Below are 21,984 nucleotides of genomic sequence, written 5' to 3'. Positions count from 1 at the left end.
CGGCACAGAGGTGGAGGTTCACATCAGGAGAAATCCTACTCATCCCTGCAGACCATATACAATTGTTATCCTCAGGCAAAGGCTGAGTGGCTTGAGCAAAACTTTACCCTAGTGTGAAAGGGAAAGTAACATCAACTATCGAGTCAAAGAAGGAAAACAATACGAAATACGAAAATGACGTGTCTGCCATTGAAGACTTGTATGCGATTATATACGGTACTTAAAGTCGTTTGCCGGTCATTTGTACAAAGGTGAATTTGTTCTACTATCTCTGCTCTGAACTGCACAATCATTTCTTTGAAAAGTGTTTTCTTGATTCCAGTCAGATCTCGTCATTAGGCTGGGATGGTGGATCCTGAAATCAGACCAGTTGAAAACCAGTGCTCCATTCAACTGTTGGATCCCTTTATTGCATAACTTTGTCATGGATTAACAATGAGATTTGATTATGTAATAAATGCATTTGATTCAACTGCACCATGATCTTAAATTATGTGCAAACATATATAGTGATAGTACTTAATTCGACCCAATGCATGATATTTCATTCAAAAAAATCTTGAAACACAGTGACCCTTAGATAACAATAGAAAAATGCAATTATCGTCTCCGGTTTAATTTCCAATGTTTAAACTGTCAAGTCAGGTCATAAACGTGAGTAGCGGTAAAAATTGCGAACAACTATAATCAAGGTAAAGTCAAAACAAGGGTGAATAGCACTTTGCAAGGGAAGTAGCGGGAGTTGATTCTCTTAGTAAATCTTCAATTCTTTGGCACAAACAGAAGATTTTGTGCGACCGCACGGGATGTCATTCCAGAGTGCGCCTGTAAGAAGACAGAAGTGACCAAAAAACCTTCAATATATCAGAACATTTTTATAAAATCAATTTGTCAGGATTGTTGATTCAGTTTTTATTTATTCCGACCACCCAGTGCAAGTTTGAAAGGTAACTAGTGCAGTAAACCCAGTTTGACTTAGGGGCCAGATCCAGACTTTACTGTTGAGTTGCGAGGCAGGATACAAGTGCGGACACCAGCAGGAATTTGAGAGTTTCTCTTAGCGAAGGGAATTGAATACTAAGCGCGACGATGGCAAAAGCACAAAATCGAAAACAGAAAAAACACAGTCCAAAAACAGGCTGCTGGGGAAAAAAATCAAGCTATTTGCTGTGTGAGGTGCGGCAATCTTCACCGTTCTAAGCAGACGATACGACGCGGAAATGTTTGTTCGCGCTGCTTTTAACTGCTAAACTTAATTAGGATCCGGTGTGCTCAATTAGCAATTCAAACCCCACAGCGCCCTCTAGCTGGTGTCGTCGAGCTGGAACCTCACATTTATGTCCTTTGGTAGGCTGGATCCATAAAAAAATGTAGATGGCAGAAACATCTATTTAGCTTTGTCATTCCTTAGCCTACCCTACGAATAATATTCACGGACGAGTTATTTACATGTTTGGCATTGAATATGTTCACAATTTTGTTCATTTTTAACAGCTGAGTAAATACAACTTTACATCTGAACCAACTCACCCAACATCACCAACATTAACAAACTCAAGTGGGAGCTAAGAGTGGGCGGATCGATCTAAATATTGATAATATCGATACTGACCTGGAACTTGGATCGGCTCGATACTATTGTCCAGGGATCAATACTGTTTTCCCATTACAACTACTGTATCACTATATATGGTTTTTCCTTCTCATGCATTTTTTGACCGGGGTGGAGAGACTTACAGTCTGGAAAATACGATAGCTGGGTTCTCCACCTATTCTAATCAATAAAAGCTCTACGACGGCACATAATCTACAGTGGAATACGACACTCAATCCATTGAACCTGATTTTGTAATAATTAAGTTTAAAATAGTAACATATGTCCTGTGGTGAGAGGCCCTCTCTCCCCGGGAGGTTTAAGAATTCTCCCACCGTGGTCCGCTGGGTGTAAGAGGCGACTAAAATGGAGGGAGCGAGGGGACTGGGTATCCTCTCCTCTCTATCTCTACTCCCAAAGAGACAGCAAGGCAAAGAAAGGGGGCTGGGAGACCGAAGAGTCCCGCAAAAAGTCTCGGGTCACTAAATGTGAGAGGATGTGGAAGTAAAGCGACTGAGTGGAAGAAAGAGGAGATCGGAAGGATGATGACTAGATGGAAGGTTGATGTGTTAGCCCTGAATGAAACAAAAATGAAAGGAAAGGGTGAATTACACCTTGGTGGTATGTATGGTAGAAAGCCTGGAGTTACGGGTGGCCATGCTAGAGAAGGAGTGGCTGTGCTTGTGAATAAGAAAGCAAAGGAAAAACTGGTGGAGTGGAAAGAGATATCATCCAGATTGATGTGGGTGAGGTTAAAGTAGGGTGTAGAAATATGGATGTTTATAAGTACATATGGACCTGGTTCAGAAAGAAGTGCTGAGGAGAGAGAGGAGTTCTGGAAGCATTTGTCCGGATGTGTGGCAAGTGCGAAAGAAGGGTGGAAAGTGGTAATACTAGATAACCTGATTGCTAGAGTGGGTAAGTAGATTGTTGGATGTGCATGTTTACAGAGGTGAAATGAGTGGTACATCTGATCTTTTTTATGTGAAAAGAAAACTGAGAGTAGATGGATAGTGGAGGGCGAGTCGTAAGAAGAGTGTGAGGGAAGAGGTGAAAATGTCAGAGTTGAATAAGGCAGAAAAGGAAAGAGAGTTTAAAGAGCGGATAGGGGAAGAGTATGAATGGACTAGAAGAAGAGAAGTGGAGAGTGTGGAAATGGAATGGAAGTGGTTTAAGCACTTAGTACCTCTAATAAATACCTACATATAAATATTGTAAATGTACTTGAGGACTGGAAATAGTTTTGAATGCAGTGCTTGGACAATAGGTGACAGTGAAATTGAGTTAAAAATAAAAAAAAATAAAAAAAGCAGACAAGGTGCCGGTTGAGAAGCAGCGAAAAGGAAAGCAAATGATGAATGGTGTCAAAAGATAGGAGTGAACTTTGAGGGAAGGAGAAAACTGTCCTGGAAAGAAGTGAAAAGAATAAGAAAGAGCAAGTCTGGAAAGGAAGAGAGAGTGAAAGATAAGGACGGTAGATTGCCGGTTAGCGGTTGTGCAGTCAGGACGAGACGGGCGGAGTATTTTGAGGAGTTCCTAAATGTGGAAGATGGGAGAGAAGTGAGAGTCGAGGCGATCGGTGGTATGGGGAAAATGCCCGAGTTGGGTGATTTAAATGTGAAGGCTGTGGAAACATGGGAGGTGCTAGAAAGGAGGGAAGGCGCCTGGGTTGGATGGTTGTACTGCTGAATGCTTGAAGAAAGGTGGCAGGGCTATGATTTACTGGTTAGTACGGTTGTTGAATGTATGCTTTTTAAGTGGTGTGGTTCCTGTTGATTGGTGCAGTGCATGCGGGGTACCATTGTATAAGGGTAAAGGTGGTAAGTATGAATGTAGCAATTCGAGAGGTATCAGTTTGTTGTCTGTGCCGGGTACGCTGTATGGAAGAGTCTTGATTAAGAGAGTGAGAGAAAGAACGAATGAGGTGGTGATGGGGGTTTCAGGAAAGGAAGAGGATGTGTGGATCAGGTGTTTGCAGTAAGACAGGTGTGTGAGAAATATTTAGCAAAAGGTAAGGATGTTTATTTGGCTTTCATGGACTTGGAAAAGGCGTATGACAGAGTTGATAGAGCGGCGTTGTCGCAGGTGATGGTAATGTATGGAGTGGGTGGAAAGTTGTTGGAAGCATTGAAAAGTGTTTATGTGAACAGCAGAGCACGTGTAAGAGTAGGGAGTGAGACAAGTGAGTGGTTCCCTGTGTTGACAGGTGTGAGACAGGGGTGTGTGATGTCACCATGGCTGTTTAATGTGTATGGATGTATGGATTGTGTGGTGAGAGAGGTGAATTCAAGAACAGTGGAACGGTTTGGCAGGTAAGTCAGTTGTTGTTTGCAGATGACACAGTGCTTGTGGCTGATTCTTAGGAAACACTAAGAAGGTTGGTAACGGAGTTTGGAAGAGTATCTGATAGGCGCAAGTAATGTGTGAATGTTCGGAAGAGTAAAGTGATGAAGTGTTCACGTGATAGAGTGGGCATGGCGTTAGAGAAAAGGTTACATGGACAGGTGCTGGAAGAAGTGGAAAGCTTTAGGTACTTGGGTTGTGATGTGGCTGCAGTTGGTGGAATGGAGTGCAAGGTATTGCACAGACTCAACCAAGGAAGCATGGTTTTGGGTGTTCTGAGAAGAGTGATGAGCAATAAGAGTATCAGTATGGATGTTAAGAGGGGACTGTTCGAGAGTGTGATTGTGCCGAATGTGTTGTACGGTGCAGAGACTTGGAGCCTGAATGCAGATTTAAGAAGGAAATTAAATGTTTTTGAGATGAAGTGTTTGAGGAGTATGTTAAGAGTGACAAGATTGGATAGATTGAGAAATGAAATTGTGAGAGATAGAACTGGAGTAGTAGTGGAACTGAGCAAGCGTGTGGATAAGAGATAAAGATTCTTACGTCTTTCGATCATCTCGACACAGTCCTGATTCGTATCTACTCTTGGCCGACCATTAGACCAGTTTTCGAAATCAAACTCTGAGCCGTCCGTCCAAAAGAAATTCTGGTCCTGGAAAAAAACAAAACGTCATTTTTACTCACCTTAAGGTAGAGGCGACTTTATCGCTGATATACTTTAACTCTGTACATCGTTTTCAGGTCAGGTCAGGTATGAGAGTACGCGCCGCTAAGGCACTTTGCCTCGCTCACCCTAACCCTCCACTCCCCCTAGCCTTCTCCGGGCCTTGACCCGGGGAGACGCCCGGCCTCTGCCCCACCCCCTCCATGTATCTTCCCAGCTGCGAGAGATCTAGGCTGGTCCAGCCTCTCAGATCCCTACCAGAAAGGATTTGATGAGTTGGGTCCTCTGGCGAGAACCGCGCCACATGTTTGTAAAAACATAGATGGCCCTGCCGAATATGGCACGTAACAGGTCCTATCTGCTACTATCGAGCACCTGTTGGTTTGACACGTAGTCATTCCATCGGTCCCCGTAGATTCGCCGAAGGGACCTTGTCACAAAGGACTTCAGTCTACGTCTTGGGCCCTCTGTGAGCTACCGGGCTTTACCAGAGTAAACCAAGGACCTGAACGCGAGGACTTTGATTCCAGTGCTCAGATAATGCAAAGATAAAAAATAAACGCATACAATGACATCAAATGCCTTTGCAAATCATATCAGGGTACTGTCTGCACGTGTACTATGGAGCAGGGGTGTCAAACTTATTTTAACTCAGGGGGCCACACGATAGAACAAACATTCTCTCGGGGGCCGGACTAGTCGATAAGAGAGAAAGAAAACGAGAGAGAAAGAAATAAGAGAAAGAAAGGGTGAGAAAAAGAGAGAAGGCGGGACAAAGAAAAAGATAAAAGGGGAAAGGAAGTGAAATAACAGAGAGAGAGAGAAAGAGAGAGAGAAAAAGAGAAATCTAAAGAGAAATAGAAAGAGAGAAAGAGAGAAGGAGAGAAAAGAGAAAGGGAAGGGGAAACCAAGAGAGAGAGACAGAGAAAGAGTGTGTGAGAGAGAGAGGGATTGAGAGAGAGAGAGAGACAAAGAGTGAGAGAGACAAGAGTGAGAGAGAGACACAGAGAGAGACAGATAGAGATAGAGAGAGACAGACAGAGACAGAGAGAGACAGAGAGAGACAGAGACAGAGGGAGAGAGGGAGAGAGAGAGAGAGACAGAGAGAGACAGACAGAGAGACACAGAGAGACACAGAGAGGGATACAGAGGGAGACACAGAGAGGGATACAGAGAGAGACACAGAGAGACAGAGAAATACAGAGAGAGACAGAGAGAGACAGAGAAAGACAGAGAGACAGAGAGATAGAGAGACAGAGAGAGACACAGAGAGGGATACAGAGAGAGACAGAAAGAGAGAGAGAGACTGAGAGAGAGAGAAAGGGAGAGAGAGAGAGACAGAGACAGAGACACAGAGAGGGATACAGAGAGAGACACAGAGAGACAGAGAAATACAGAGAGAGACAGAGAGAGACAGAGAGACAGATAGAGACACAGAGAGAGACAGATAGAGCCAGAGAGAGACAGACAGAGACAGAGAGAGACAGACAGAGACAGAGAGAGACAGAGAGAGACAGAGAGAGACAGAGAGAGACAGAGAGAGACAGAGGGAGAGAGGGAGAGAGAGAGAGAGAGACAGAGAGAGACAGACAGAGAGACAGAGAGAGACACAGAGAGGGATACAGAGAGAGACACAGAGAGGGATACAGAGAGAGACACAGAGAGACAGAGAAATACAGAGAGAGACAGAGAGAGACAGAGAGAGACAGAGAGACAGAGAGATAGAGAGACAGAGAGAGACACAGAGAGGGATACAGAGAGAGACAGAAAGAGAGAGAGAGACTGAGAGAGAGAAAGGGAGAGAGAGAGAGACAGAGACAGAGACAGAGACAGAGAAACAGAGAGGATACAGAGAGAGACACAGAGAGACAGAGAAATACAGAGAGAGACAGAGAGAGACAGAGAGAGACACAGAGAGAGATACAGAGAGAGACAGAAAGAGAGAGAGAGAGAGAGAGAGAGAGAGTGAGAGAGAGAGAGAGAGAGAGAGAGAAAGGGAGAGAGAGACAGAGACAGAGAGACAGAGAGACAGAGACACAGAGCGGGATAAAGAGAGAGACACAGAGAGACAGAGAGAGACAGAGAGAGACAGAGAGATAGAGAGACAGAGAGAGACACAGAGAGGGATACAGAGAGAGACAGAAAGAGAGAGAGAGACTGAGAGAGAGAAAGGGAGAGAGAGAGAGACAGAGACAGAGACAGAGACAGAGAAACAGAGAGGATACAGAGAGAGACACAGAGAGACAGAGAAATACAGAGAGAGACAGAGAGAGACAGAGAGAGACACAGAGAGAGATACAGAGAGAGACAGAAAGAGAGAGAGAGAGAGAGAGAGAGAGAGTGAGAGAGAGAGAGAGAGAGAGAGAGAGAGAAAGGGAGAGAGAGACAGAGACAGAGAGACAGAGAGACAGAGACACAGAGCGGGATAAAGAGAGAGACACAGAGAGACAGAGAGAGACAGAGAGAGACAGAGAGAGAAAGAGGGAAAGAGAGAAAGAAATACAAGTACAAGTACAGTACAAGTACAAGGACATGCGAGTCCCTGCTCTCAGATGAACTGAGAAAAAACACTCTCCTGACAGTCACTCAAGACAGTTACAGAATAAACACCATAAGTAGATGGTTGTTGGTGACTAAGACAAATAGCACTATGACATCCGTACAGTACAGATGTCCTCGGCCTGTATATTTTGACGTCTTCGAATCAATATGGGGATCCATTGTCTTAACTTAAGTACTACTTACTGTAGATTAGAAAGCCAAAAAACAGATTTTTACCGTAACACGGTCATGCAGTCCAATCCAGGAACGCTGAAAAGGGTCAGCTCCTGCTATAATCAATTGAAGGACTACTTCATTTTCCACAGAATCGTGAATGGAAACCAGATTTCCACCGAGAATGTTGCATACAGTCTGCGGGAAGAACACACGTGTAAAAGACCAAAAGGCTCGAAAATTCCCGAATACAAATAGTTCTTTGCTGAATGCATACCTCTCAACCAGGTTTTCCTCGTATTTTATACGTTTTTCGATTATTTCAAATTGTGTTCGACGTATACAAATGTTTGTACGGGAAAAAAAGTTGCTTTCTGTTAGACCACAGGTGTCAAACAGGCGGCCCGCGGGCCAGATCAGGCCCGCTAAGGGATTGAATCCGGCCCGCGAGACAACACTCAGAGAAGCGCAAGAGAAAAACAAGCTGCAGGTTGAAATATGTCAACTTGATGTTGCCAAAGCCAGGTGCCTCAAACAAAGACACTGTACTTGTTCTTTATCTCTCTCTCTCTCTCTCTCTCTCTCTCTCTTTTTTTTTTCTCCACCCCTTTTCTCCCACTCTCTGTGCCTCTCTTTTTCTCTTCCTTTGTTGCTCTTTGTCTCTTTCTCTCTGTGTCTTTTTACCTTCTTTTGCTCTAACTTCCTTTTTTTCCTTTTCTCTCTTTTCTCTTTCTCTCTTCCTACCCTTCGCGCTTTCTTTTCTCTTTTCTCTCCTTCTGTCTTTCTATTTCTCTTTGGATTTCTTTCTTCCTCTCCCTTTCTTTCCCCCTCTCTCATGACTTCTCTTTTTATCTTTTTGTTTCTCACGCTTTCTCCCTCTCACTCTTTTTCTCTTCCTTTGTTGCTCTTTGTCTCTTTCTCTCTCTGTGTCTTTTTACCTTCTTTTGCTCTAACTTCCTTTTTTCCTTTTCTCTCTTTTCTCTTTCTCTCTTCCTACCTTTCACACTTTCTTTTTTCTCCTTCTTTCTATTTCTCTTTGGATTTCTTTCTTCCTCTCCCTTTCTTTCCCCCTCTCTCACGACTTCTCTTTTTATCTTTTTGTTTCTCACGCTCTCTCCCTCTCTCTCTTTTTCTTTTTTTGTCCCCCCCTCTCTCTTCTTTTCCCTCCCTCTTTCTCTTATTTCCATCTCTCTCTTTTTCTGTCTCTCGAATCTACTCGTCCGGCCCCCGACAGAATGTTCGTTCTATGGTGTGGCCCCCGAGTTAAAATGAGTTTGACACCCCTGTGTTAGACCAATCATGACTAGCCCATTTCGACATCTTACTTTGAAAATAGTTGTAGTTATTCACTCATTCTTCCGAAAATAAACCGAGTTACTGAATTACTCTGTAGTAAAAGTATCTAGTTACCAGGGAAAGTACCTGTTACCCTTACTTTAAAAATAAGTTGTTGTATGTAAGGCCCATCGAAATATATATATTATATTATACTTATTGTAGTTATGTACTTTTGAATGTACGGTATTTACAAACCCTGTTGTGAATTTGTCTCCGATCGTCTCGGGCGGACGTAAAATCGCCCAGCTGTACGACTCTTAACGGTGGATCACTCGGCTCGTGCTTCGATGAAGAACGCAGCTAGCTGCGATTGGCTGGCAACCAGTTCAGGGTGTCCCCTGCCCTCTGCCCGGAGATAAGCGGTGCAGATAATGAGATGAGATTTTTTTTTTTTTTTTTTTTTGGAAGGGGCGTCGCTACTTCGCAGATTTTCACTTTTTGCGGGTGGTTTTGGTCCCCATTAACCGGGATAACCGAGGTCCCACTGTATTCTACACAGTCTGTCTTTCTGTGAGTAAATAGGTTCTCATTGCGATTGTAAGTGTAATTATCGCTTAATAAGGGTAAATGCAATGAATAATAAGTAAAGCAATTGGCTGAAGTCATACCTATCCACCTCCACGACTCCTTGCCTTTACAAAATTTCCTATTTTCCCTTACAAAATACAAAATAATCTTACACCATATTTTTTCCCAAACGTGTTTATTTATGTAGTTGAACATGTTCTATTGTTCATGTGTTTCGTTATATCATATTTATTGTTAATCAACATTTTGTTGCGAGATACTGAGTTGCTCGACATGAATGTGGTTTATTATAAAAAAAGTTCAAGAATGAAGTCGCTTGGACGTTCTCTGTAGAAGGAAAAAATACATGCAAATATAATTAAGTAGAATAATACATTTTCTTACTCAAATTATTCATTCATTTTCTGCATTAAATTATTGTTGGTAATATACTGATTAAAGGAATAACCACATACCTGTCTTTATTCATTTTCTTCTTTTATACTTCCTTTTTTTTCTTAACTTCTTTATACAGCATAATAATTCGTAATAGAATGCATCAAAGCAAGTGAGCCGTTTGTGAGCCGGCTCTCTTTAATGAGTTGAGCTGAAAAAGCCGGTTTTCAAAAAAAGAGACGGACTTCCTTTCACTACACAACTACCACGGAATGATGCATGATGGGAAATCCCCAGGCGGCAGACGCTTGCTCACAGTAGCATCAAACCGTTAGCTTCGTTTGCAACGGAAAAAAACGATACCGACATAGAGGCTACCGCGGCGAACTCGTTTGACTTGATTGATTTGCCGTTTTGTGATAGTCGGGGTTTACCGGATGCTACCCATAATTGAGACATTTGCGTTTTTCCGTACAGATTTTCTTGTACGTCGTACACGTCTTAAAATGCATAATAAACGTACTTTGTACGGCAAAAAACGTACAGGTGGACAGGTATGTGAAGTTGACAGGTATGCATCTGCAAAAGATGGAAGTGGCGAATCGAAGTGTACCAGACCTCGGAATCAGCATAGGTGCGGGTTTCAGCCATGAATTTTAAACAGACGTTGTTCAACCGCGTCCAATCCTCAGGGCATTCCTGCTCTGCAACGGACACAAAGATAGTGAACACAGAAGAAGCCTGGGAAAAGCTACTCTCTCTCTAAAAGTCAGCTTTGCAATTGAGTACCGTATTTTCCGCACTATAAGGCGCACATAAAATCTGATTTTTTTTTTAAAAAGCTGACTATGCGCCTTATAATCCAGTGCGCCTTATATGTGCATCAATATTGAATTGCAAAGTCTCGCAACTAAGAGAAGCAGCCACCGACTCCATTTTTCGCGTAGAAAAAGAAGTGCGCTGTGCATACTGGGAAATATTAAACAACGATTCTCTTTTATCAGTGCGTTTGTATAAAGACCCTGAAATGTCTCCTATTAAGAGACACGCTTACAACGCAGAGTTTAAACTCAAGGCGATCAGTCACGCAGTAGAACACGGAAATAGAGCAGCAACAAGTGGAGGATAAGCTGCGCCAAGTAAGGAAGACTAAACAAAGTTTCCGTGGCAATAAAAGCGAGATGGCCACAGTTAGAGGATACACTTGAACAGTGAGTTGTTGAACAAAGAGTGTCAGTACAATAACTATTCGAATGAAGGCAACAGCGCTGGCACAGGAACGTAACATTAAAGAATTCAGCGGTGGTCCTACTTGGTGTGTGTTTACGTTTTACATTTTACAGTTATTATGTTATTGCTTTATTGTTATTGTTTTGAACTTGTTGTTTTTGCACATTACGAGTGTCACTATATTGCGATTGCACTAACGTTTCATTTACCATAACAGTATCAGACGTTTTTTTGCGTGTTGACTAAATGGAGGAAAAGTAAAATGTTATGCCTTGCTGTTGTTCAAAGATGTTAAAGATGTGTCACCAAAATGCTTTACCTCAGAGAAAATAATAAAACAGGTGTTTATTCATCTTGGGAGTGAATGAAGATTGTGGAAAGCTTGTTTGTTATCTATTAATAAAGTTTGACTGACCTATCTGACTGTGTTGTTGACATTCCCTTTAGCGCGGCACCATCTAATGGTTGCATAACATAGCTACATCCTCTACTGTAGCCAAGTCAAGTCAAGTCACATTTATTTATGACGCCCTTAATCACAAAAATGTCTCGAAGGACTGCACAGGATTACAATTACAAAATTGCACAATGACCTGATCTTAAACCAGCATGCACTTATAGCGCCTTATAATGCTGTGCGCCTTATGTATGGAAAAAGTTTAGAAGTATATCATTCATTGAAGGTGCGCCTTATAACACAGTGCGCCTTATAGTGCGGAAAATACGGTAATATTAATTATCATGTTATACCTCTGCAACTATATCCCAAAAATACCAACCTCTCCATATGACAGAAGACCACTGTGAGAAAGAGAAAAAAACACAGACTGTAATACCGACCCGAATCAAAGTGATATTCACATAAGTGTCTATGACTTAGAAGCAACAGTTTTACATCCAATGGTCAAAACGATATTCTGTTTGACTTACAGTTCCGGTGAATAGTCCGCTGATGGCGCACAACCCCAAAAAAAGAGATACTCCCATCTAAAGAATAAAAGTACAGAGGTAAACTCCAATATTGGATTCTATTTATCAGAAAATATAAGTGTTAGTTACTTTCTCTGCTGTGATACTGCCGCACAAATGAAGAGAACAGAGGGAGTAAGTCAATTTTTAAGACACCGGCGCTCGTCTAAGGACAGCCTGTCTTCATAATTATCTCTTCACAGTTGTCAGTGTTTATTACAAGGATGAATTGCACATACCTGGTGACGCACCAAACAGTAGGTGTTAATTAAAGCATTCATGGCATTTGTTTTGTGAAACTAATTGAGTTAGTACATCTTTGGGATGGGCCATGAGGCTGCAAGGCCTTCTCTGCTGAGCTAAAAATATCGAAATCATGTGATGTTAGTTATTTTTTGTCCATCATCATTTTCCATCCATTATCTGCGCTGCTTATCGTCAGTAGGGTCGCGGGGGTGCTGGAGCCTATCCCAGCTATCTTTGGGCAGTGGGCAGGGGACACCCTGTACTGGTTGCCAGCCAGTCGCAAGGCACACAGAGGGAGACAACTCACTCACTTATTCACACCGAGGGAGAATTTGAACCGGCCATGTTTTTGGAATGTGGGAGGAAACCGGAGTGCCCGGAGGAAACCCACGTAAGCAAGTCAAGTCATGTTTATTTGTGATGCCCTTAATCACAAAAAGTCTCAAAGGGCTGCACAGACCACAGATTATTGCAAACTACAGACTATTATTACACCACCCCCTGATCTACAACCCACATGAGGGCAAGGAAGAACTCAAAAACTATAGCATGAGGAAAGTCAAGTCAAGTCATGCTTATTTGTGACGCCCTTAATCACAAAGACTCTCAAAGGGATGCACAGACCACAGATTATTGCAAACCACAGACTATTATGACACCATCACCTGATCTAAAACCTACATGAGGGCAAGGAAAACCTCAAAACCTCAACATGAGGTAAATAAAGAAACCTTGAGAAGGGACTGCACATCAGGTAATTCCCCCTTCCAGGATGACCAGGCTGCAACGGAGGTTGCAATAACAAACAATACACAGATATTGTCAACATAAAATATAGGTTATTCATATGCCATAGAGTAGAAGTGTGTTTTAAGCTTAGATTTAAACATTTTCACTGAGGTTGCAGATCAAATATCAGGGGGAGAACGCTCTCGATCCTGCGGATCTCTTCTTGGCTCTTGGGATCACTAATAGACCAGCATTTTCAGAGCAAAGGCTCCGGACTGAAACACGGGTGGAAATTAAATCTGAAAGATATGAGGCAGCAAGTCCATACATCTTAACCTAACAGGGAGCCAATGCCAAAGCACAGTGAGAACATGCAAACTTCACACTGGAAGGCATTATTTTTCCTTTATTTTCTTATTTTTTTCATTGATGACAATTCCTCTTTTTATCCACGGAATTGTTGGAAGAAGGCAAAGGCAAAAGGATTGATGTGCTTGAACAGCTCACCTCCCAAAGGGTGTTCAAACTCTTTGAAGCAAGGGGAAAATAACTGTTAGGACCAGTGTTCCCTCTAAGCTGCGCACGTGCGCAATTGCGCACTGCTCGCACAATCTCAGCGCACAAGAAAATCTAGACAGCGCACAAAAATCAGGGCTCAAAATTACTAATTAAGAAGAGACTTAAGTCAAAGTTACAGTGCATGAAGGTAAAAATACACGAGTTCCCCTGAGGTTGTGTCCTAAATGCGGTATTTTGAAGTGGAGTCGAAGTAGAACGAAGTTGAGTAAAGTTAGTAGAATTTGTCGAGAACCGGCTTCTTCGGCTCGGCTCACTAAAAGAAACCGGCTCTTTCGGGTCCTAAACGGCTCTTCGGGTTGTTTTTGCTTCTTTCATCCCTACAGGACCAAATATTATGTAAAATGATGCACAAAATGACTTAAAGGAAGGGGGAAAAGAACAAAAAAGAAAAAAATACCGAAAGGAAAAAGTAGTGAAAAGCTGAGAAAAAAAGAAACAAAAGGAAGTGAAAAAAAGAGGGAAACATTTAGAAAAAAGACAGAAAAAAGAAAAGAAAGAAATGTAGGAAAAAAGTCAATAGAGAACAAAAAGACAAAAGTAACAGCTAGGAAAAAATAAACACAATGAGATTCTCTTAAAAGGGATTAAAAAAAATTGAAAAAAAACAGGGAAAAAGTAGAAAAAGTTCATGTTGCATTCAAATAATTTCCAATTATGCCAACATTGTACTTCCACTAAAAAAATGTAATTGAATACAGTTGTGTATTGTGCAACTGACTAAATAAGCCCCCAAAAATGTTAGTATTATGTGACAAAAGATACCAGAAAAAAAATGGAAATCTTGTGAAAGAATTGTAAAAATAAATGACGTTTGCCGGCCCTGCAACCTTTGCAATCGTACATTAGTCAATTCACTCAAAAGTGAAAAATCATTTTGCATTGCCGGAAACTCAGCAAAATGTAAGTTGATGTCAAGTTTTGGACATGTTTGATAATGACTCAGTTGCCACACTTGGGATTGCTGTTGCTCACTGTTGTTTCAAGCGTTGCTCAGTGACTTTGTGTGAACGCTCAGACCCGTGGAAAATTACAGGGAACATTGGTTAGGACCTGATATGTTCGAGACCATTCTAATTCCAATTTTAACATAGTAGCAAATGAAAAATAAATGTATGTACAACTGTCCCATCATCAGAAGAAAAATCGAACTGACCCAGCGTAAATGTCACAATCACCCGGATCGGGAACACCTGAGCTCAGGATTTGGCGCCAACAGCCAGGACAGCTGATTGGCGCATCCTGTCCATTTAAACCCTCAGCTTCCAGAAACTAGCTGTCTGATTGTACTATGCTATCTGTTGCCATCTGCTCAGAAAGCCCGTACCTCCGACTCTTTGCCTGCCTCCTGTTTTTCTACTTGATCTCCGTTGCCGACCCGTTTCCGAATTTGCCTACGACCGGCCCTGCCCGTCTGATTCCTGACCACATTTCCGAACACGACGACGTCCTTCTTCTCCAGCCCCGACCAACAACACGACGATACCGCCTGTCCGCGACCATTCTCGCCAAGCCTTCGCCCTCCTGTCAAGCTTCGTCCATCCGTCAAACAACGGATCGAAGAATCACGTCTTGTCATTCCTTCCTTCCAATAAAAACCAAGAAACGAGTGCAAGTGATCTCAGTTTTCCTTCCGTCCTGCCTGACAGTAAATTTGGAAACGGATTGAAGAAAAGCAGTTTTCAGGCCACTTGTTGTGTCTGAACTACAATTAATGTGTGTATATTCAGACATTCACAGAAAAGTCAGGATCAGTGTGGTAAACTAAGTCAGGATTGTCAAAAGCAGACCAAAAATTGGATGTCTGAACTACCGCGGTTCCAACCTCACTGTGATTCCTGACTGTCATCTGATATGTATCGTCCTTTCCAGCGAGTACAGGTACCAGAAGCGGCCGAGGGACCAACTGTCCGAACCACAGGTCGTGTTTACCGGGGCTGGAGAAGAGATCAAAACGTGGGACGGAAGGCAAAAATCAGGTAAGCAGAGTTCTAAACGAACAGGATATCGGGAGAAACACACAGTTACAAGAATGTACGCTCTGACACTCCGCTCAGGGCGCAAGGCGCTTAAGAGAGGAGTGCCAGCCAATCAGAAGGCGCCCACCCAGGCGCCACATGATTGCTCCAGTTGATCTGAGTTAGTAATCATGACAGTTCTACTATCTCTGCTCCGAACTGCACAATCATTTCTTTGAATACATCTGAAAAGTGGAGATGCTTTCTTGATTCCGGTCGGATCTTGTCATTAGGCTGGGATGGTGGATCCGGAAGTCAGACCAGTTGAAAACCAGTGCTCTATTCAACTGTGGTATCCCTTTATTGTATAACATAGTCAGGGTTGGGTAGGGTTACTTTAACTTGATTACTTTCAATTACTTTTGGATGACTCCAATACCAAATATGCTAATAAAAGACAAAAGAAACTAAATATGAATAAAATGATGACTCACAACACGTGGTAAGCTTTCTCTCCTGGCTTTGATCTCTTTGATCTCCGGCAAAACTAACATAAAATTTCTTTTGTCTTTCATTTGCATATTTGGTATTGGAGTCATCCAAAAGTAATTAAAAGTAATCCAGTTAAAGTTACCCTATACGACCCTAAACACAGTAATGGATTTACAATGATATTAAATTTTGAATTAAATGCCTTTGATTCAACTGCACCATGAACATAAATTATGTGTAAACATATATAGTGATAGTAGTTAATTCGACCCAATGCATGATATTTCATCTAAAATAATCTTGAAACTCCGTGACCCTCGTATACAAAAGGAACATGCAATTATTGTCTCCGGTTTTAATTTCCAATGTTTAAATTGTCAAGTCAGGTCATAAACGTGAGTAGCAGTAAAAATCGCGAACAACTATAATCAGGTTAAAGTCAAAACAAGAGTGAATAGCACTTAGCAAGGGAAGTAGTGGGAGTTGATTCTCTTTGTAAATCTTCAAGTCTTTGAACCAAACAGAAGATTTTGTGCGACCTGCAGGGGATGTCATCTCATTTTCACGTTTGTGTCGTGTCCAGCATGGTCGCCGTGGCAACCGTCTGGCCCCGCCCCCTGGGCAACAGCCGAAGCAGATCGCCTAATTTGCGCGTTTGCTTCTTAAGGGGGGTTTTGGGTTTTGCGGGTGCTGGCTCATTGCATTTTCTGTTTTGCATTTTCTGTCTGCATCTCCCGTTCTGTTTTGCTCTGTCCTGTTTTGTTTGAGTCAGAAGAAACCTGTGTTTGCGCGTTTTTTTTTGTTAAAGCCTGTTTGTTCTGTCTTGTCCCTGAGTTTTGGACGACTTTTATTTTGGTAAATACAAGTTTTGATCGTCAACGCAATTGAGTTCTCCCTTCCTGCCACCTGCCTCCGTTCTGGTCCGTTCCACCCCGTGACAGTTTGGAATTGAATATGTGAACAATTTGATTATTTTAACAGTTGAGGTAATGCAGTTTTACATCCGAACCAACTCACCATAAACATCACAAACATTTACAAACTAACTTGGGAGCTAAGAGTGGACAATCCAAATATTGATGTCATTGATACTGAGCTATTACTTGCATCGGATCGATACTATTGTCTTGCGATCGCCCTGACTTCCACGATCCCTTAAAAAAGCACTGTGTGAAACGTTACGCATTTGGGTCCACTGCTTGTTTACATTGTGACACCTTTACCAGTATACAGATAACATACTTTTACTGAAAACTGTCATGACTACCGATATGCTTCACCTGTGCCCGCTCCTTTGTCCTGTTGTCAGTCCGTCTGCAAACCTCAGTTTACATTAGGCAAGCTGTTTTTCGACCCTGACTCTAACCTGTTTTTTGCTTTTTTTTCTCTTTTCTTTCCTTCTGTCTTTCTATTTCCCTTTGGATTTTGTTCTTTCTCTCCCTTTCTTTTCCCCCTCTCTCGTGACTTTTTACCTTTTTTCGACCCTGACTCTAACCTGTTTTTTGCTCCCGTATGTCCCCCGGCTTCGACGCGTTTTTGATCCTGACCACGTCTACTCTCCCGTCCCGGCTTTCAAGCTTTTTTGTCCCTGATCACGTCTACTCTCCTTTTCTGGCTTACGACTCGCTTCCGACCCCGACCACGTTTTTGCTGTCTTGTACCGGCTACTGACCCGTTTTTCCGTTCCCGATACCGCCATTAGAGCGACCTGCTTCCCGCGCCGGCAATCACCAGATCGTGGGGGAACCCTTTCCTTTCTTCCAATAAAACTGAGAGAAACGTAACGTAAATGGGTCCCGTCTCCGTTCTGGTCCTGACCACAACAACAGTTTCAGAACAAATTTCAAGGCGGAAACAAATAAAACATCAATAATGTAACAAAATATAAACACTGTATAACAATGTTAAAAATACTTTCAGAATACTTTCTATCGTTCATTATTTTGAAAATTAAGTCAGTTGTGTTGAAATTTAAGTTCTAATACACAGGTGTCAAACAGGCGGCCCGCGGGCCAGATCAGGCCCGCTAAGGGATTGAATCCGGCCCGCGAGACAACACTCAGAGAAGCTCAGGAGAAAAACAAGCTGCAGGTTGAAATATGTCAACTCGATGTTGCCAAAGCCAGGTGCCTCGAACAAAGACACTGTAATTGTATTTATTTCTCTCTCTCTCTCTCTCTCTCTCTCTTTCTCTCTTTCTTTTCCACCCCTTTTCTCCCACTCTGTCTCTGTCTCTTTCACTCTCTGTGTCTCTCTTTTTCTCTTCCTTTGTTGCTCTTTGTCTCTTTCTCTCTCTGTGTCTTTTAACCTCTTTTGCTTTAACTTATTTCCTTTTCTCTCTCCTTTTTCTTTTCTCTCCTTCTGTCTTTCTATTTCCCTTTGGATTTCTTTCTTCCTCTCCCTTTCTTTTCCCCCTCTCTCACAACTTTTTATCTTTTGTGTCTCACATTCTCTCCCTCTCTCTTTTTCTTTCTTCATCCCGCCCTCTCTCCTTTTCCATCCATCTTTCTCTTATTGCTTTATCCCTCTTTTTCTTTCTCTTTAATCTACTAGTCCGGCCGCCGACCGAATGTTTGTTCTATCGTGTGGCCCCCGAGTTCAAATGAGTTTGACACCCCTGTTCTAATATATACATCACGTGTGAGTACAGACCGTCTTTGGCCTGTATATTTTTACAACTTTTGAATCAAAGTTCTTTTAAAAAAAAAATGGAGATCCATTTTCAACCAGTTATATTTATCCTCAAATCATCCATCCATCCATCCATTATCTGCACAGCTTATCCTCAGTAGGGTCGCGGGTCCTGTTCAATAATATAGATAATGTGCAAATGAACTGAAAAAAAAACACACAGTAAGCAACTCATTGACCTAAAATGGTAAACTCTTGTTGAAAAAAGTAAGAAATAAATGGATTTTTACCACGCGCCATAAATAAACGAATCATGATGGCTCCTCGAGCAAAAACATCTTTTCATCCAGCGTGGACAGACGAATGAGGCTTTGTGCAAAAAATGACCGTTCTGTTTCGTGCATTATACCTCGAGAGCGTTGTACCTCGCACAGCAAGTGTTAAAGGTCATTACGGGACGAAACATGAACATGAATTCAAGGATGAGTCTGACATGGCAGAGAGATTATAGAATAGAATAGAATAGAATAGAATAGAATAGAATAGACCTTTATTGTCATTGTTACAAAATGGGTTAACATATTGTGACAACGAAATTGGGCCTGACAGTCTAGTTCACACATTCACAGTGAGGCAAAACACCCAAGAAGATAAAGGAACAGAGAAGATAAGGTTATAAAACAAGGAGGATAAGGTTATAGTTATAATTTACACAAAATGTATCTAAGAAATGTGGGCATATAGGATGTTACATACAGTTTGGTATCGTAGGGTTGTGCAATATGCATTTGGTGCAAAAATAGTCATGACATGCAGTGTCCAGGTACGGCAAACAAACACAGACCCTGAAGACCTTTGTCATTGCTAAAAACACCACCACTGAAGCAAGCTATCACATTGCTCACTGCATAGCAAAGCACAGAAAACCATTTACTGATGGCAAATATTTTAAAGAAGCGTGTGCGTGCGTGTATGCGTGTGTGCTTTGCTGCTGTTATTTCAAGTTTTGATATTTTCTGCAAGAAGATATCATTGATGAATGGTATGGTAGCTGTCCATAGCACTTGTTTTTTGATTGTAGTTCATTGTTAATGAAGAATGGTTGATTCTGGTTCATTCTTGTAGCAAAAAGTTGAAGTCATGGATGGCTAAAGGCCTTTCCACTTGTTTTTCACATTCATTTTTTAGTTGATTGATGAACTAGAATAGTGCAAGATAAAATGGGTGTAATTTATATTTTATGTTCTTGTTTAACATGCATTTCAGGTGAATTGGCCGGTCCAAATTGTCCCTAGGTGTGAATGAGCGAATGAGTTGTCTGTCCCTGTGTGCCCTGCGATTGGCTGGCAACCAGTTCAGGGTGTCCCCTGCCCACTGCCCGGAGATGGCTGGGATGGGCTCCAGCCCCCCCGCGACCCTAATGAGGATAAGCGGTGTAGCTGATGAGATGAGATGATGAGATGAGATGTACTTGTTTGTCATGCCTATTGTTCATCAAATTGCGGGCTTTTGTTCCACTTATTTTGACTAAGGTGTTTCGTCTATTAATTTTTTTCTCATAAAACCTAGAACTAGTTCAGTAGCATTTCTTCCCTCTCCCTAACAGCATAGTTGCTACATGCTTTGCCTTCCTCGCTCTAATGATGACAGTGAGAGAGTTTTGAGCCACGTAAGTCAAGTAGAGTACATACAGAGTATATGCTGACAACGGGGTCTATACTCTGACATCTTTGTTGGAAATTTGACTAAATTGAAACAGCTTAGGTTAGCTTAGGTTAGAGAAGCTAACCTAAGCTGTTAGGTTAGCTTAGGTTAGAGAATAAAACCATCTGTAGAACAGATAGAGTCTGAGAAATCCTGCATTTCCTGCATCTTAAATGAACGCTCTGTAACCTCGTCCGACCTCAAAGATGTGGAGGTGTTAGGTAAGGACCGTGTCGGCGGTTGTTCAGAAACATTCTCCAGTTTCAATAATTTGTCCCTTGATTGTCTAACGCAGATGGTCAGTAGGGCCAAACAAACTACTTGCCTGCTTGATCCGTTTCCAGCTTCACTGGTGAAGGATCTGTTTGGGATCTTAGGACCATCAGTCCTGGCTAAAGTAATTAATGATCTCCTTTTAGCAATAGATTCCGGTGCCTCATCAATGTTACTGCTGCTGGATCTCAGTGCTGCTTTTGATACTGTCGACCACAGTCTGGAATGCATTGGTATCTCTGGAACTGTACTCTCATGGTTTAGGTCCTACCTGTCTGACAGGATGCAATGTGTTAACTATGGCAATTTGACCGCTAAACACTCTAATGTCCCCTGTGGTGTTCCACAGGGCTCTGTACGTGGCCCCCTTCTTTTTAGTATTTATATGCTTCCGCTTGGTGACATTATCCGCAAGTATAGTATTAGTTTCCATTGCTATGCAGACGAAACTCAATTGTATGTGCCACGGGAGGCAACTGGACAGTTAAGTTGTAGAAATTTGGAGGCTTGCCTTACTAAGATTCAAAGATGGATGTCACTTATTTATTTAATTTTTTTCATTGTCGTGAGTTGTTTTCAAACACTGCCATGTACCTAGACAGATGTAATATCACCCATAGTGACTTGGTCCAAAATCTAGGTGTTATATTTGATCCTAATCTCTAATCTAATTTCAGTCACACGTGAAAAATATTACTAGACTACCTTTCTACCACCTCCGTAATATCGCGAAGATTCGTTCGATGCTGCCCCAATCAGATGCAGAGGTTTTAATTCATGCGTTTATTACTTCTTGGCTTGATCACTGTAATCTATTGCTTCTGGTGTCCCGATGTCTAGCTTTAAAAGTTTGCAGCTGGTTCAGAATGCGGCAGCTAGACATTTTGACTGAGACAAAAAAGTTTGAGCATATTACTCCTGTAGAGGCCAACTTGCACTGGCTCCCAGTCCGCTTAAGATGTGACTCTAAGGTTCTCTTTTAACATACAAATGTTTTCATGGACTTGCACCCTCTTCTCTCTCTGATTTGATTTCCCCCTTTGTTGCTGCACGTAGCCTCCGCTCGGAAAATGCCGGTCCACTTGTGACTCAGAGAGCTAAGAAGTCTGCAGGCTCGAGAGCGTTCTCCATCAGGGTCCCAGTGCTGTGGAATGCTCTGCCTCCGGAGATCTGCAACCTCAGTGGGAGTTTTTAAATCTAGACTTAAGACACACTTCTATTCAAAAGCGTATGATTGATGCCCACCTCGGGGGCATTAGGGATTCAGTGTGTCTTGCCCAAGGACACTTCGACATATATCACTCAGGAGCCAGGAATCAAACCTGCGACCTCTTGATCCCAAAACAAGCGCTTTACCTCCTGAGCCACCCCCACATAATCTATCAAAACAATCTTTTGGCCAACACTACTTCCACTAAAAAAAGTGATGAAACACAGTTCTGTATCACGCAACGGACTAAATAAATCAACAAGATGTTAAGATGTAATATGGATATCTCATGTAAAGGTTGTGGTAAAAGCCTGATCACCAGAGGCTGTGCACAGTCGGACCTGATTAGTACTCGGATGGGAGTAAATAGGTCATTTGGAGCATAGTCTGCTGCAACAGCACTAAT

General features: G+C 42.1%; 1 protein-coding gene across 1 annotated transcript; it reads right to left on the bottom strand.

Moving 5' to 3' along the window:
* Window positions 1–486: 486 nt before the first annotated feature.
* LOC148354324 (ladderlectin-like) lies at window positions 487–15,259 on the bottom strand. Its single transcript, XM_088351690.1, has 7 exons — window positions 15,136–15,259; window positions 11,721–11,777; window positions 11,570–11,591; window positions 10,179–10,264; window positions 7,383–7,517; window positions 4,484–4,592; window positions 487–825 (listed from the first exon to the last, which is right to left on the bottom strand). Exons 1-7 carry the CDS (start codon window positions 15,157–15,159, stop codon window positions 752–754), a joined length of 507 nt encoding a protein of 168 aa, XP_088207816.1. The 5' UTR covers window positions 15,160–15,259; the 3' UTR covers window positions 487–751.
* Between the last annotated feature and the right edge of the window lie 6,725 nt (window positions 15,260–21,984).

Source organism: Urocampus carinirostris, chromosome 13 (genome assembly GCF_059441175.1).
Source record: "Urocampus carinirostris isolate Australia breed hairy pipefish chromosome 13, RoL_Ucar_1.0, whole genome shotgun sequence".
NCBI classification, from domain to species: domain Eukaryota; kingdom Metazoa; phylum Chordata; class Actinopteri; order Syngnathiformes; family Syngnathidae; genus Urocampus; species Urocampus carinirostris.
Note: the sequence above shows the minus strand (reverse complement) of the source record. Positions and strands in the feature narration are given on the sequence as shown.